The 18592-nt window shown below is 44.5% G+C and overlaps 1 protein-coding gene across 2 annotated transcripts in view; it reads left to right on the top strand.

The window, feature by feature from the left end:
• LOC106612547 (arf-GAP with SH3 domain, ANK repeat and PH domain-containing protein 3) overlaps window positions 1-18592 on the top strand; it is a 58931-nt gene that overhangs the window by 36062 nt on the left and 4277 nt on the right. The window contains exons 14-25 of one of the 2 annotated variants that reach the window (XM_045714254.1): window positions 1256-1422; window positions 2041-2174; window positions 2421-2512; window positions 4899-5091; window positions 7734-7819; window positions 10982-11097; window positions 12296-12363; window positions 13897-14004; window positions 15473-15668; window positions 16357-16639; window positions 17475-17691; window positions 18413-18540. In XM_045714254.1, the coding sequence (XP_045570210.1) occupies window positions 1256-1422; window positions 2041-2174; window positions 2421-2512; window positions 4899-5091; window positions 7734-7819; window positions 10982-11097; window positions 12296-12363; window positions 13897-14004; window positions 15473-15668; window positions 16357-16639; window positions 17475-17691; window positions 18413-18540 (1788 nt within the window). Of the gene's footprint in view, window positions 1-1255; window positions 1423-2040; window positions 2175-2420; window positions 2513-4898; window positions 5092-7733; window positions 7820-10981; window positions 11098-12295; window positions 12364-13896; window positions 14005-15472; window positions 15669-16356; window positions 16640-17474; window positions 17692-18412; window positions 18545-18592 lie in introns of both variants that reach the window. The other variant, XM_045714253.1, reaches the window with a different exon arrangement.

Raw genomic sequence — 18592 nt, 5'->3', positions numbered from 1 at the left:
CCTACAGAGAGATGAACCTAGAGAAGAGTCCCCTCAGCCAGCTGGTTCTGGGGCTCTGTTCACAAACACCAACAGAGCCCCACGACAGCAACACAATTAGATCCAACCAAATTATGAGAAAACAATTCGACACACTGGAAAGAATCATCAACCAATTAACAGAGCAAACTGGAATGTTATCTGGCCCTAAACAGAGAGTACACAGTAGCAGAATACCTGACCACTGTGAATGACCCAAAATTAAGGAAAGCTTTGACTTGCATAGCCTTGCTATTGAGAGAGGCCACCATAGGCAGACCTGGCTCTCGAGGGTATGTGCTTACTGGCCACAAAATTAGGTGGAAACTCAGCTGCACAAGAGCGGGTAGCTAGTTTGGGTTGGGACCTCTCTCTGGAGCGTACAGAGCTGAGTAGGGGGTTTCTCTCCTCTTTTTATTTATTTGTATTTTATTTAACCAGGCAAGTCAGGTAAGAAAAAAATTCTTATTTACAATGACGGCGTACACCGGCCAAACCCTAACGACACTAGGCCAATTGTGCGCCACCCTATGGGACTCCCAATCACGGCCGGTTGTGATACAGCCTGGAATCGAACCAGGGTCTGTACATTTACATTTTAGTCATTTAGCAGACGCTCTTATCCAGAGCGACTTACAGTAGTGAATGCATACATTTCATACATTTCATTTCTTGTACTGGCCCCCCGTGGGAATCGAACCCACAACCCTGGCGTTGCACACACCATGCTGGTGTAGTGACATCTCTAGCACTGAGATGCAGTGCCTTAGAACGCTGCGCCACTCGGGAGCCCCTCTTCTTCTTCTCTTCTCCTCTCTGTGTTGGCCTCCGGATCAAGCCTTCGGATGTCATCTGTGTCTGTGGGGAGGAGAAGAAGAAGGAGGGAGGGTCAGCTGAAACAAAAACAACAAAAAGAAAGAAAAATTGAGATGGAGGGGGATGAGAAAGAGAAAGGAGGTTTACTGCAGTGTGAATGTGCCAAGCTCTCAGTGGTACAATTATATACTTGGGTTAAAGACACACAGCTGCACACAGGACTATCATGTGGGCAGTCCGTGCTTTTGAAGCGCAGAATGTAGACCACCATAGTAGTTTCATTAAAAAAAAACAAGTGTACCGGTTGTCGTAGATCCATAAAAAAATCAGGAAGACATTTCCAGAAAGAATGACTTGTACTACAATACATAACTGTATAAAGACTATATTGCATTGTTTAATCTCTCTCTCCTCCCTCCAGTTGGGTGTCGGTGCTGCAGAACAGTAAGGAGGAAGCCCTGAACACCGTGTTGGGAGGGGACCAGCCGCAGTTCCAGGACTCCGGGCTGCAGGAGCTGGCCAGGGCAGTCATCACCGAGCTCAGACACATGCCCGGCAACGAGGCCTGCGCCGACTGTGGAGCCCACGGTGAGACTGGTGGACAGGAGATAGTCAGTGGGAGGAATCATCGAGAGACTTTAGGATGTGCTCTTGTCCTGTCTCCACACTTAAAGAGAAGGGTGGAGAATCAGGACACAGCCAGTAGGGCTTGGTGGTTCGAGCCCTGAATGCTGATTTGGCTGACAGCCGTGGTATATGTAAGCAATAAGGCATGAGGGGGTGTGGTATATGGCCAATATACCACGGCTAAGGGCTGTTTTTAAGCACGACACATCGCGAGTACATGGACACAGCCCTTAGCCGTGGTATATTGGCCATATATCACAAACCGCAGAGGTACCTTATTGCTATTATAAACTGGTTACCAAGATATTCAGAGCAATAAAAATACATGTTTTATCATACATGTGGTATACGGTCTAGTATACAATGGCTGTCAGCCAATCAGCATCCAGTTTATAATAGACCATATACCATGTGTATGACAAAACATTTATTTTTACTGCTCTAATTCCGTTGCGTCGTGCCTAAGAACAGCCGTTAGCCCAGGTGTATTGGCCATATACCAAACCCCCTCGGGCCTTATTGCTTCAGTGTAAATCCAGTGTTAACTGTACTCATGTTCTGTCCCTGTGTTGTCAACAGACCCCACGTGGCTCTCCACTAACCTGGGCATCCTGACGTGTATAGAGTGTTCTGGGATCCACAGGGAGTTGGGAGTCCACTACTCCAGGATCCAGTCTCTCACGCTGGATGTCCTCAGCACCTCTGAACTACTAGTAATGTTGACCCCGTCTTAGTCCCAATACACACACACACACACACACACACGCACCTCCATTTCTAAACAAGCGTTTGTTTTCTGAGCTCTGCTTTGGCTTTAGCTCAGCGTGCTAACTTGGTTTTTAGTTGTGATAATGCCATGGGTTAGATATGTGTTATCTGATGCATTGAAAGTTTAGTCCCTATACAGCTGTACTCACATATCTTGTATCCTAACGCCTCCACTCTCCGTCTGTCCACAGCTGGCAGTCAGTATAGGCAACACCCGCTTCAATGACATCATGGAGGCCAATCTTCCCAATGATTCCATCAAACCCCTCCCCCAGAGTGACATGTAAGTCCATTATACGCTTCATACTTCAATCATGTTCTCATTGGTGGGGCAATCTTGGTTTGAAACAAGACATTTTGACAGAAGCCATATTGGCACCAAAAATTCCAAAACAATGACATTCAAGTGTTGAAATGAGAATGTTGTAACAGAATGTTTGGTATCAACCAGGGGGCAAATCTTGAATCAACTGAATTTAAATGAAATTGAACACAACCCTGGTGCCAACATGGAGGATATAGTTAACCAGTTGATGGTGCCAACATGGAGGATATAGTTAACCAGTTGATGGTTCCAACATGGAGGATATAGTTAACCAGTTGATGGTTCCAACATGGAGGATATAGTTAACCAGTTGATGGTTCCAACATGGAGGATATAGTTAACCAGTTGATGGTTCCAACATGGAGGATATAGTTAACCAGTTGATGGTGCCAACATGGAGGATATAGTTAACCAGTTGATGGTGCCAACATGGAGGATATAGTTAACCAGTTGATGGTGCCAACATGGAGGATATAGTTAACCAGTTGATGGTGCCAACATGGAGGATATAGTTAACCAGTTGATGGTGCCAACATGGAGGATATAGTTAACCAGTTGATGGTGCCAACATGGAGGGTATAGTTAACCAGTTGATGGTGTCAACATGGAGGATATAGTTAACCAGTTGATGGTGCCAACATGGAGGGTATAGTTAACCAGTTGATGGTGCCAACATGGAGGGTATAGTTAACCAGTTGATGGTGCCAACATGGAGGGTATAGTTAACCAGTTGATGGTGTCAACATGGAGGATATAGTTAACCAGTTGATGGTGCCAACATGGAGGGTATAGTTAACCAGTTGATGGTGCCAACATGGAGGGTATAGTTAACCAGTTGATGGTGCCAACATGGAGGATATAGTTAACCAGTTGATGGTGCCAACATGGAGGATATAGTTAACCAGTTGATGGTGCCAACATGGAGGATATAGTTAACCAGTTGATGGTGCCAACATGGAGGATATAGTTAACCAGTTGATGGTGCCAACATGGAGGATATAGTTAACCAGTTGATGGTGCCAACATGGAGGATATAGTTAACCAGTTGATGGTGCCAACATGGAGGATATAGTTAACCAGTTGATGGTGCCAACATGGAGGGTATAGTTAACCAGTTGATGGTTCCAACATGGAGGATATAGTTAACCAGTTGATGGTTCCAACATGGAGGATATAGTTAACCAGTTGATGGTTCCAACATGGAGGATATAGTTAACCAGTTGATGGTTCCAACATGGAGGGTATAGTTAACCAGTCGATGGTGCCAACATGGAGGATATAGTTAACCAGTTGATGGTGCCAACATGGAGGGTATAGTTAACCAGTCGATGGTGCCAACATGGAGGATATAGTTAACCAGTTGATGGTGCCAACATGGAGGATATAGTTAACCAGTTGATGGTTCCAACATGGAGGATATAGTTAACCAGTCGATGGTGCCAACATGGAGGATATAGTTAACCAGTTGATGGTGCCAACATGGAGGATATAGTTAACCAGTTGATGGTGCCAACATGGAGGGTATAGTTAACCAGTTGATGGTGCCAACATGGAGGATATAGTTAACCAGTTGATGGTGCCAACATGGAGGGTATAGTTAACCAGTTGATGGTGCCAACATGGAGGATATAGTTAACCAGTTGATGGTGCCAACATGGAGGATATAGTTAACCAGTTGATGGTTCCAACATGGAGGATATAGTTAACCAGTTGATGGTTCCAACATGGAGGATATAGTTAACCAGTTGATGGTGCCAACATGGAGGATATAGTTAACCAGTTGATGGTGCCAACATGGAGGATATAGTTAACCAGTTGATGGTGCCAACATGGAGGATATAGTTAACCAGTTGATGGTTCCAACATGGAGGATATAGTTAACCAGTCGATGGTTCCAACATGGAGGATATAGTTAACCAGTTGATGGTGCCAACATGGAGGATATAGTTAACCAGTCGATGGTGCCAACATGGAGGATATAGTTAACCAGTTGATGGTGCCTACATGGAGGATATAGTTAACCAGTTGATGGTGCCAACATGGAGGATATAGTTAACCAGTTGATGGTTCCAACATGGAGGATATAGTTAACCAGTTGATGGTGCCAACATGGAGGATATAGTTAACCAGTTGATGGTGCCAACATGGAGGATATAGTTAACCAGTTGATGGTGCCAACATGGAGGATATAGTTAACCAGTTGATGGTGCCTACATGGAGGATATAGTTAACCAGTTGATGGTGCCAACATGGAGGATATAGTTAACCAGTTGATGGTGCCAACATGGAGGATATAGTTAACCAGTTGATGCATACCTATGGCTCTGTCCCGTTGTGCAACCAGGAATGCCAGGAAGGAGTATATCGTGGCCAAGTACGTGGAGCGGCGCTACGTGCTGCACAGGGACCGGGACAGGGAGGACGGTGAGCCATGGCGTGTGTACGATGCCGTGAGGAGCCGGGACCTGACCGCTCTGCTGCAGCTGTACGCCCAGGGAGAGGACCTGGCCAAGCCGCTAGCACTGCCTGAGGGACAGGTACTAGACATAAGGTTGTGATGGTCATGGAAATTTGGATGACGGTTGTGGTCAGCCAAATGACCATGGTCACCGTTATAATCGTTCGATTTTGTAAAGAGTCCATGTTACCGCAGAAACGGACTGAACCACACAAATACCCGGCTGTCCCGTCTTCAGTCAGTTGTTCGTTCCACAAAAAAATTAATTAAAATAAGACATTTGACAGTTATTTTATTTTCACGACGGTCTTCATCCATAATCGTCGGTTACACGATTATACGGTAACTGTGCCAGCCCTAGTACTAGATAGCAGAGAGATATACACACACACTACTGGCCAACCCATTAGAATTGCCTGAGGGACAGGTACTGGATAGGACATGCACAAGTATACATACATACACACCCCAACACAAGCACACAGGCATAAACATGAACATGGTCATATTACATGTAGGATTGCGTATGAAATACCCAGGATAACTTCCCAGTGGAAGGTTTGAAGTGTGTGCTCTGCAGGATATCGTTAGGATGCCTTTTTTAATGTAAAGAGCTGTGAAATTATTAAAACAAAAGGCAGCGGGTCGTCCCCATATGATTTAATTAGCTAGCTAATGGCGGAAGGCTCCATTAAAATTACATTCTGGGATTTGAAGAACAACAAAAAATGAAAATGATCATTGAACAGATTGCCAGATCTCAGACTGCGACTTTAACATGCCTCAATGGGCTTGATTCATCTGGCTGTGGCTGGCCTCTTCTTTCAGAAGACAACTGTGGGTTATTATCTCAAAATAGACCGCTACAATTCTTCTACATTGTAATGTTGTAAATGTCGCTGTTGTGTATGTGTTTGTGTGCGTCTGCAATGAAATGTGTGTGAGTGTGATTGTGTTGTAAGTTAGAAGTCCCAGAACTGTAGTTAGTAACCACACCCTTCTCTCTCTAATCACACTCAATATATCCCTCTCATTTTACTCCCTTCTCTCTCTGTAATCACACCCAATATATCCCTCTCATTTTACTCCCTTCTCTCTCTGTAATCACACTCAATATATCCCTCTCATTTTACACCCTTCTCTCTCTGTAATCACACTCAATATATCCCTCTCATTTTACACCCTTCTCTCTCTGTAATCACACTCAATATATCCCTCTCATTTTACACCCTTCTCTCTCTGTAATCACACTCAATATATCCCTCTCATTTTTACCCTTCTCTCTCTGTAATCACACTCAATATATCCCTCTCATTTTACACCCTTCTCTCTCTGTAATCACACTCAATATATCCCTCTCATTTTACACCCTTCTCTCTCTGTAATCACACTCAATATATCCCTCTCATTTTACTCCCTTCTCTCTCTGTAATCACACTCAATATATCCCTCTCATTTTACTCCCTTCTCTCTCTGTAATCACACTCAATATATCCCTCTCATTTTACTCCCTTCTCTCTCTGTAATCACACTCAATATATCCCTCTCATTTTACTCCCTTCTCTCTCTGTAATCACACTCAATATATCCCTCTCATTTTACTCCCTTCTCTCTCTGTAATCACACTCAATATATCCCTCTCATTTTACTCCCTTCTCTCTCTGTAATCACACTCAATATATCCCTCTCATTTTACTCCCTTCTCTCTCTGTAATCACACTCAATATATCCCTCTCATTTTACACCCTTCTCTCTCTGTAATCACACTCAATATATCCCTCTCATTTTACTCCCTTCTCTCTCTGTAATCACACTCAATATATCCCTCTCATTTTACTCCCTTCTCTCTCTGTAATCACACTCAATATATCCCTCTCATTTTACACCCTTCTCTCTCTGTAATCACACTCAATATATCCCTCTCATTTTACACCCTTCTCTCTCTGTAATCACACTCAATATATCCCTCTCATTTTACTCCCTTCTCTCTCTGTAATCACACTCAATATATCCCTCTCATTTTACTCCCTTCTCTCTCTGTAATCACACTCAATATATCCCTCTCATTTTACACCCTTCTCTCTCTGTAATCACACTCAATATATCCCTCTCATTTTACTCCCTTCTCTCTCTGTAATCACACTCAATATATCCCTCTCATTTTACACCCTTCTCTCTCCTCTCCTCTCTTGTTAAAAAGGTTATGTTTCCTCTCTCTCTCTCCTTCTCTTTTCATTTCTTTAATCAAATTCACCGTCTGTTGATTCCTAAGGGTATGTAATGGTACTGTCTTGCACACATTTTGATATGTGTGTGTTGTGTGGTGGGGTGTGTGGTGGTGTGTGTGTGTGTGTGTGTGTGTGTGTGTGTGTGTGTGTGTGTGTGTGTGTGTGTGTGTGTGTGTGTGTGTGTGTGTGTGTGTGTGTGTGTGTGTGTGTGTGTGTTGGCAGGGTATGGTTTATTATTTCAGCTTGTTGGGTCAGAGCTCATGTCTCCAAAGAGCTAAGGGGAACACTTCATAGTCGTACTCATTCATCACACACACACACACACACACACACACACATATACACACAAATGCACATACATACATACATACATACATACATACACACGCACAAATACACACATACAATCATACATACATACAAACACACAAATACACATGCACACACACACACACTCAGTGGGTGTACCTAATGAGTTTCTTCTGTCTTCTAGCATCTGAGAGAGACAGCTCTTCACTTGGCTGTGAGACTGGAGGAGAGGAGCTCTCTATCCCTGGTGGACTTCCTCATACAGAACAGGTGTGAGCGCCCCCTAATGCCAGACCCCTCAATACCACCAGACCCCTCAATACCACCAGACCCCTCAATACCACCTGACCTCTCAATACCACCTGACCTCTCAATACCACCTGACCCCTCAATACCACCTGACCCCTCAATAACACCAGACCCCTCAATACCACCAGACCCCTCAATACCACCAGACTCCTCAATACCACCTGACCTCTCAATACCACCTGACCCCTCAATACCACCTGACCCCTCAATACCACCAGACCCCTCAATACCACCAGACCCCTCAATACCACCTGACCTCTCAATAACACCAGACCCCTCAATACCACCTGACCCCTCAATACCACCAGACCCCTCAATACCACCAGACCCCTCAATACCACCTGACCCCTCAATACCACCAGACCCCTCAATACCACCTGACCCCTCAATACCACCTGACCCCTCAATACCACCTGACCCCTCAATACCACCAGACCCCTCAATACCACCAGACCCCTCGATAACTCCAGACCCCTCGATAACTCCAGACCCCTCAATAGCAGCAGACCCCTCAATAGCAGCAGACCCCTCAATAGCAGCAGACCCCTCAATAGCAGCAGACCTCTCAATAACTCCAGACCCCTCAATAACTCCAGACCCCTCAACAGCGGCAGACCTCTCAATAACTCCAGACCCCTCAATAGCAGCAGACCCCTCAATAGCAGCAGACCCCTCAATAGCAGCAGACCCCTCAATAGCAGCAGACCCCTCAATAGCAGCAGACCCCTCAATACCACCAGACCCCTCAATACCACCAGACCCCTCAATACCACCTGACCTCTCAATAACACCAGACCCCTCAACAGCACCAGACCCCTCAATAGCACCAAGGTGATAACACAAAGGCTGTATCAGAAAACGTTACTCACCGTATAATCCGTGCTTCCTCCGTTTTCTCGTCTTAGTGGGCCCTATGCAGACATGAGATAAGTAGACTTAACATGTTGTTAAATCAACTTATCCCCAGTCTGAATCGGGCCCAAAGTGCATTGGAGGAGAGGATCCAAGGTCCCTCACTCCGACCTCCTCCAACCAATGGCTTTGAAAGGAGTTTAGGGAACAAGGAAAGGAGGAGGCAAGTATTTGACGGCTAGTAACATCTTCAGACACGGCCCAGGGGGTGTGTTCTCGGTGAGGCAAAAACGTTTAGAACGGTACAGATAGAAATACGTGATCACGTTTCACACTCCTGAACACACCCCAGCCTTCCTTACTCCTGAACACATCCCAGAACTCCTTCCTCTAGCCTTACACTGTCTGGGTCCCAAATGGCTCCCTATTCCCTATATAGTGTGCTACTCTTGACCAGGGCCTATAGTAGTGTACTATGTACAGTCGTGGCCAAAAGTTTTGAATGTCACAAATATTAATTTTCACAAAGTCTGCTGCCTCAGTTTGTATGATGGCAATTTGCATATACAGTCGTGGCCAAAAGTTTGAAAATGACACAAATATTAATTTCCACAAAGTTTTCTGCTTCAGTGTCTTTAGATATTTTTGTCAGATGTTACTATGGAATACTGAAGTATAATTAAAAGCATTTCATAAGTGTCAAAGGCTTTTATTGACAATTACATGAAGTTGATGCAAAGAGTCAATATTTGCACTGTTGCCCCTTCTTTTTCAAGACCTCTGCAATCCGCCCTGGCATGCTGTCACTTAACTTCTGGGCCACATCCTGACTGATGGCAGCCCATTCTTGCATAATCAATGCTTGGAGTTTGTCAGAATTTGTGGGGTTTTGTTTCTCCACCCGCCTCTTGAGGATTGACCACAAGTTCTCAATGGGATTAAGGTCTGGGGAGTTTCCTGGCCATGGACCCAAAATATCGATGTTTTGTTCCCCGAGCCACTTAGTTATCACTTTTGCCTTATAGCAAGGGCCTCCATCCTGCTGGAAAAGGCATTGTTCGTCACCAAACTGTTCCTGGATGGTTGGGAGAAGTTGCTCTCGGAGGATGTGTTGGTACCATTCTTTATTCATGGCTGTGTTCTTAGGCAAAATTGTGAGTGAGCCCACTCCCTTGGCTGAGAAGCAACCTCACACATGAATGGTCTCAGGATGCTTTACTGTTGGCATGACACAGGACTGATGGTAGCGCTCACCTTGTCTTCTCCGGACAAGCTTTTTTTCGGATGCCCCAAACAATCGGATAGGGGATTCATCAGAGAAAATGACTTTACCCCAGTCCTCAGCAGTCCAATCCCTGTACCTTTTGCAGAATATCAGTCTGTCCCTGATGTTTTTCCTGGAGAGAAGTGGCTTCTTTGCTGCCCTTCTTGACACCAGGCCATCCTCCAAAAGTCTTCGCCTCACTGTGTGTGCAGATGCACTCACACCTGCCTGCTGCCATTCCTGAGCAAGCTCTGTACTGGAGGTGCCCCGAACCCGCAGCTGAATCAACTTTAGGAGACGGTCCTGGCACTTGCTGGACTTTCTTGGGTGCCCTGAAGCCTTCTTCACAACAATTGAACCTCTCTCCTTGAAGTTCTTGATGATTCGATAAATGGTTGATTTAGGTGCAATCTTACTGGCAACAATATCCTTGCCTGTGAAGCCCTTTTTGTGCAAAGCAATGATGACGGCACGTTTCCTTGCAGGTAACCATGGTTGACAGAGGAAGAACAATGATTCCAAGCACCACCCTCCTTTTCAAGCTTCCAGTCTGTTATTCGAACTCAATCAGCATGACAGAGTGATCTCCAGCCTTGTCCTCGTCAACACTCACACCTGTGTTAACGAGAGAATCACTGACATGATGTCAGATGGTCCTTTTGTGTCAGGGCTGAAATGCAATGGAAATTATTTTTGGGGGATTCAGTTCATTTGCATGGCAAAGAGGGACTTTGCAATTAATTTCAATTCATCTGATCACTCTTCATAACATTCTGGTATATGCAAATTGCCATCATATAAACTGAGGCAGCAGACTTTGTGAAAATTAATATTTGTGTCATTCTCAAAACTTTTGGCCACGACTGTACAACGTAGGGAATAGGGTGCCATTTTGGGACACATTCTCTGTCACCAGCATTGACCTTTAGTACTGTCTTAGCTACACCAGCCCCCGGAGACATACATGTACATCACATTGACTCCAACTGTCTGTCGCCACTTAACAGTGTCTGTCTGGAGAAGAGGACTCTAGAGGGGAACACTGCTCTACATTACAGCGCCCAGCACCACAAAACAGAGTGCCTCAAACTGCTGCTCAAAGGAAAGGCTGTCCTCCACACAGGTACATGGTACACACCTACAATATATATATATACACACACACACACACACACACTATATATATACACCTACAGTATATACACACCTACAGTATATACACACCTACAGTATATATACACCTACAGTATATATACACCTACAATATATACACACCTACAGTATATATACACCTACAGTATATACACACCTACAGTATATACACACCTACAGTATATACACACCTATACACACACACACCTACAGTATATATATACCTACAGTATATATATACACCTACAGTATATATATACACCTACAGTATATATATACACCTACAGTATATATACACCTACACACACCTACAGTATATATACACACCTACAGTATATATAAACCTACAGTATGTTCACACCTACAGTATATATGCGGTATGTACACACCTACAGTATATATGCAGTATGTACACACCTACAGTATATGTATATATGCAGTATGTACACACCTACAGTATATATACACCTACAGTATATATACACCTACAGTGTATATACACCTACAGTGTATATTCACCTACAGTGTATGTACACACCTACAGTATATACACACCTACAGTATATACACACCTACAGTATATACACACCTACAGTATATATACACCTACAGTATATGTACACACCTACAGTATTTATACAGTATGTACACACCTACAGTATATATACACCTACAGTATATATACACACCTACAGTATGTACACACCTACAGTATGTACACACCTACAGTATATATACACCTACAGTATATGTACACACCTACAGTATATGTACACACCTACAGTATTTATACAGTATGTACACACCTACAGTATATATACACCTACAGTATATATACACCTACAGTATATATATACACCTACAGTATGTACACACCTACAGTATATGTACACACCTACAGTATATGTACACACCGACAGTATATGTACACACCGACAGTATATGTACACACCTACAGTATATGTACACACCTACAGTATATATACACACCTACAGTATGTACACACCTACGGTATGTACACACCTACAGTATATATACACACCTACAGTATATATACATACCTACAGTATATATACACCTACAGTATGTGCCTTTAGTGCTTGTAAGCTGGGTTCAATAGGGATACCACAGTTAGAGACTTAACTGGTCTCTCTCTCTCGTCATCCAGTGAACTCATCCGGAGAGACAGCTCTGGACATCGCCAGGAGACTGCAGCACTCCCAGTGTGTGGAACTGGTAAGATATGACTGACTGGGTTTCGGTTTATTTGAACATCTTGGTACTTAAGCAGAAACGAGCACTAAATGCGATATCATACAATATAAAACACAACGAAGAAGATATGATTAGCCTAATTTATATGGACAGTTCATCATCGTCATAAACAACAAATTGGCGAAACACTAAATCAATAAATATGCGTATCAATGTCTTTACTGATAGTAATTTGCGTAGTTTGAGAGCTCTTGCCAAGAAAGGGACTGGTTGACCCTGACTTTACTCTCAGTACAAATACAGCCTTTATTTTCCTTCTGGCTCCCTGTTTTCCCCTGCTAAACCTGCTTTGACCCCGTTCAATTTCCTGTCTTCCTATCCTTTATGGAAGAATAGATAACATGCTCACTGTCTCTGATTATGGTTAGGTGCTGAATTGTCATAGTAAAGTCCATAATGAAAGTGTTAATTTCCTGTCCTTCTTGTTGTTTTACTGGAAAACCATATCCATTATTTCCCGTTAAAACAGTGATAAGTCAAGTAACCTAAGTTGTTGTTTCAATACTGTTTCGTGACAGACTGTTAAAGGGCAACTCCGCCACTTTTCAACCTCATATTCACCATCTCCAGCACCATACCAGTGTCAACATATGTGAAAACAGCGTGTTTCTATGATCTGTGGTAAAAAAAAAAGTTAAATAAAGTAAAATAAATAAATAAATGCTTCTGTGACATCACAGGGTAAGATTTAAAGTAAGAAAAACAGTGCTTTTCAAAACCTGCAGTGAGTTTCAGACAGAGGGGTATTTTCTTGTTTGAAAACATCGTTTTAAAAAACGTTTTAACTTTAGATGATGTCATCGGGTAGACCTTTTTAACTTTATATTTTTTTTCTACAAAACGTAGAAAAGCGCCGTTTTCACATAGGTAGACACTGGCATTGTGCTGGAGATAATGACAATGAGGTTGAAAAGTGGTGGAATTGCACTTTAACATAAATGTTAGCATAATTAAGTCACTGGCCAGCACATGTAAGATTTAGTTCTGGTTTCTAGCACTAATGTTTCAGTGGTTTTAACAGTTGTCCCAAGGCTTGAATATACTATTTTATTTTCTGGGTGATATTTGAGTATTTAAAGGTACTGATAGGAGCTGTGACTTGACTAGCTATGCTATGTTTGTAATCTGAGCAAAATATGGATTTGTAGCTGACCTGTGTGTGTAACTGACCTGTGTGTGTGTTTTTGTTTCTGTGTGTGTGTGTGTTTTTGTTTCTGTGTGCGTGTGTGTGTGTGTGTGTGTTTTTGTTTCTGTGTGCGTGTGTGTGTGTGTGTGTGTTTTTGTTTCTGTGTGCGTGTGTGTGTGTGTGTGTGTTTTTGTTTCTGTGTGTGTGTTGTTCCTGTGTGTGTGTTTTTGTTCCTGTGTGTGTGTTTTTGTTCCTGTGTGTGTGTTTTTGTGTTTGTGTTTGTTTGTTTGTTCCTGTGTGCGTGTTTTTGTTCGTGTGCGTGTGTGTGCGTGTGCGTGTGTGTGTGTGTGTGTGTGTGTTTGTTTTAGCTAGAGCTGGCCCAGAGTGGGAAGTTCAACAGTCAGATCCATGTGGAGTACATGTGGGAGACACAGAGCCAGGACCTGTACGACAGCGAAGATGACCTGGATGAGAGGGTACACACACACAGGAACAAACACACACACAGACACACCGAATACGACCTGGATGAAAGGGTACACACACTAACCACTGTACAACCAGCACACCAGTCCTCCAGGACCCCAACAGAACATTTATATTGTATCCCTGTACAAACTCACCTGATTCAATTCACCAACTAATCAAGCCCTCATTGAGTTGAACCAGGTGTCTGGGGTTACAAAAGAAATGTGTACTGTTGGGGTTACAAGTTGAACCAGGTGTACTGTTGGGGTTACAAGTTGAACCAGGTGTACTGTTGGGGTTACAAGTTGAACCAGGTGTACTGTTGGGGTTACAAGTTGAACCAGGTGTACTGTTGGGGTTACAAGTTGAACCAGGTGTACTGTTGGGGTTACAAGTTGAACCAGGTGTACTGTTGGGGTTACAAGTTGAACCAGGTGTACTGTTGGGGTTACAAGTTGAACCAGGTATACTGTTGGGGTTACAAGTTGAACCAGGTGTACTGTTGGGGTTACATAAGAAATGTGTGCTGTACTGGTTACTGGAGGACTGGATTTGGGAAACACTGCACTGGAGTTTTATTCAGTGTTTACCTCGGTGCAACCACACTTTACCTCTGAGTCACTGTTCATATCCCTCACTATCACACGATTTAGACTTAGTCATGGGGAGGATGTTAGAAATGGGGGGGTGTAAGAATGGGGGTGTTTGAATGGGGATGAAAAATGAGGGGGGGGTGGTAGAATGGGGGTGGGGGTGTTAGAATGGGAGAATGTTAGAATGGGGTGGGGTGTTAGAATGGGGGTGGGGGTGTTAGAATGGGGGTGGGGGTGTTAGAATGGGGGTGGGGGTGTTAGAATGGGGGTGGGGTGTTAGAATGGGGGGTGGGGGTGTTAGAATGGGGGTGGGGTGTTAGAATGGGGGGTGGGGGTGTTAGAATGGGGGATGGGGGTGTTAAAATGGGGGATGGGGGTGTAAGAATGGGGGATGGGGGTGTTAGGATGGGGATGTTAGAATGGGGGATGGGGGTGTTAGGATGGGGATGTAAGAATGGGGGATGGGGATGTTAGAATGGGGATGTTAGAATGGGGGATGGGGGTGTTAGGATGGGGATGTTAGAATGGGGGATGGGGATGTTAGAATGGGGGATGGGGATGTTAGAATGGGGATGTTAGAATGGGGGATGGGGGTGTTAGGATGGGGATGTTAGAATGGGGGATGGGGGTGTTAGGATGGGGATGTTAGAATGGGGGATGGGGATGTTAGAATGGGGGATGGGGTGTTAGAATGGGGGATGTTGGAATGAGGGCGATGTTATAATGGGGGATGGATGTAAGCTAGATTTACACTTATCCAATTATTTCAGAACACAAGGGCCTAGAGTGTAGGGGTTAGGGGTAGGGGTTGTTTTTGATGAAACACCGGTGCCATGTTTTGCATCATATACTGACCATCTCCCCCTTCCTCTCTACTCTTCAGGTGAACCCCTTACACAGGACCCTACGCTCCCCTCTGCCCTCCAAAGCCTCGCCATCTCGCTGGAGCTTCGCCAACGCCCCCGTGGCGTGTAAGACCTATGAAAACGTGGACTTCCTTTACCGTAACCCCCCCAATAGTGCTCCATCGGGCGTCCTCATGCTCCCGCCCCCTCTGCCCGCTAAAGCCATCATGAGAGGTGAACACACGCATTGACATGAACATTATAGCCCAGGTAGTCCCCCTCTGTTTCAGTCAGTTTTCTCCCGTTTGGTGCTTAAATGAACAAGACCCTGGAAGCGGTCTAGTATAGTTTATAGTGGGTGTTTGAGTCTCGTAGCTGAGAGAGCTGTCTCACCTCTTCATCCTGGTCCTGACACACCTTCAGTAAATACACACATCTGATCTGTTTCCATTAGATCTGCAAACACTGAAATAGGGGCTCGATCTCAAATTATTTTTCTGTGATTCCTCTCATTTCATTTCATCTCCTCTCCTCCCATCTCCTCCCGTCTCATCTCCTCTCCTTCCATCTCCTCCCGTCTCATCTCCTCTCCTTCCATCTCCTCTCCTCCCATCCCCTCCAATCTCCTCTCATCTCCTCTCATCTCCTCTCCTCTCTTCCCATCCCCTCATCTCCTCTCCTCCCATCTCCTCTCCTCTCTTCCCATCTCCTCTCCGCTCATCCCATCTCCTCTCCACTCATCCCATTTTCTTCTTAACTGTATTTGAGGACCTTCCCTCGCATTTTCCTCACCTTTTGAGGAGGCAAGGATGTGAGGAATCAAGGAAGGACAAATTGAGAAAGAGACTGTTTTGTATGGCTGTCTGTGTCTTTGTCTCTCACTCACTCACCTGATCCTGTCTCCCTCTCTCTGCACCCCCAGGTCGCTCGGACCCCCAGATCTCCTTGTCCACCCAGGAGGGGGTAAGCAACAGGTGCAGCTGCTCCAACCCAGCCCCCCAGTCCAGCCCCCCCTCCCCCATGCTGGAGGGTCAGGGGGGGCGACCAGCCAAATCACCCCACGGCCAGGGCATCCTGGTGAGGGGACAGAGACAGACCGCAGCCTGGGAGGGTCAGGCCAATACTGGGTCAGGGTCTTCAGACAGAGACAGCACCAAGTCTAACAGTAGTTCCAGCTCCCCTCAGAACCACATAGGACCTGTCAGGTAATCCTAAAATACTTTCAGAACTGACAGAGAAAGTAGGAGATCAGTGTGGTTTTGCAATGTTATGACGGATAGACTCTCTCTAGTCCTGCTAGTTCAAATGTTAGACTCCTTCCTGGTCTTCACAGTAAAATGTTTGTATTCATGATTTGATTTCCCGTACTGTTAGAAATGAATAGTCAAACATATACATATATATATTTAAATGGAACAACCCTAGAGTTAAGAGAGAGAATTCATCAGTTGTGAAGATGACTGCCTTTGGGCAGCAGTTTCCTGCCAGGTAAAATGACCTCACAGCGTCCGCTGTTGAAGCCTAACAATTCTCTACGAGCTGAGCACATAGCGCATTCCAACAGTAATGAACACCTACTTTGTCACTGTCCCCCCAAAAAACTCCTATTCAGCAAAATAATGTGCTTGATAATGAATTATATAAAAAAATCATTAATGTTACAAAACTTTGTAATTACATTACATGCATACTGGATTACATTACATGAAAAGGCATGGTAACACTTTATTTGGACAGTCTACAGACTATCAGTAACATTTCAACTAACTATCCACTAACCTTAACTCTTATCTTAACCGTAACATTTTACATTTACATTTTAGTCATTTAGCAGATGCTCTTATCCGGAGCGACTTGCAGTTGTGAGTGCATAAATTTTGTCCATCCTGGAAACATTAGCAAACAGTCTGGATTTTCCATCTGTAGATGCTATTAACAGACTATCTAAATCCAGTAGGACCCATGTAGGTACTGTATGTGTCCTATGTATCTGTGAGTAGGTACTTGTGTTTTACCAACCTGTCCTCTCCTCCTCCCCAGCTCAGAGAAAACAACATCGTACAGGCGGACCAGCAGCGGAGGACAAGGGAAGTGTTCTGCAGCCGTGACCTCAGCTGTGACCTCACCCAGCTGTGTGGCACTGGGCAGCCAGGAGGAGCTGTACTGCAGCGTGGTAACTACTGGACCCGCTCCCAGCGCCACACCTGCAGCCTCCTCCTCCTCTCCTATCACTGTGCGCCCTCGCAGAAACGCTATGGTAGGACACACAACATGACCTTACCACTAATACTGGAGCAGCATTTCAAACACTGCCAACTTCTGTGACAACAAAACCACTGGTATCTGAGTGAGAATGGCATCTATATATGGTAGGCTAGTTAGAGCATGGAATGAAATAAATAATGCTCCCATACGAGAAAACATTTACGTATTTAAAATATGTTTTTGGGATGCATTTTAAGACATATATAAAGAATGTATATATTTTTGTTGGGTACTCTGATACATTTTCTTCAGCTGCTACATGTAACCCATTTGGTTGGCATTATTATCCTGCAACATCACTATTCAATTTCAGTTTAAGGCACAATAACGCTGTTATATTTAAAAAATGTTTAATCTTTAACCTTTATTTAACCTTTATTTAAGAACAAATTCTTATTTACAATGACGGCTTACCCACCGGCCAAACCCGGACAACGCTGGGCCAATTGTGCGCCGCCCTATGGGACTCCCAATCACGGCCGGATGTGATACAGCCTGGATTCGAACCAGGGACTGTAGTGACGCCTCTTGCACTGAGATGCAGTGCCTTAGACCGCTGCGCAGCGAGTGGCGCACATTGAATAGTGATGTTGCAGGATAGTAATGCCCAACCAACTGACAATGGGTTACACGTACAGATCAGTTGTCTGTAATACAGTAGCGGGACACTAGTATGTACAAGAGCCTGACTGAGCAGCGTGTATATCCGCCAGGTGTCTCAGAGGAGACCTACCCAGAAGAGGGTCAAGGCGCTGGTGGACTGCAGAGCCGTCAGCTCGGACCAGCTGGCCTTCTTCAAGGATGAGGTCATCGTAGTCACAGCCACCGAGGACCCCCACTGGTGGGTGAGTAGAACTACACCTCTATTTTTTTTACCTCTGTAAATCCGTTGT

This window comes from Salmo salar, chromosome ssa01 (assembly GCF_905237065.1).
Source record: "Salmo salar chromosome ssa01, Ssal_v3.1, whole genome shotgun sequence".
Classification (NCBI taxonomy): domain Eukaryota; kingdom Metazoa; phylum Chordata; class Actinopteri; order Salmoniformes; family Salmonidae; genus Salmo; species Salmo salar.
This window is presented reverse-complemented; position numbering and strand designations above follow the sequence as displayed.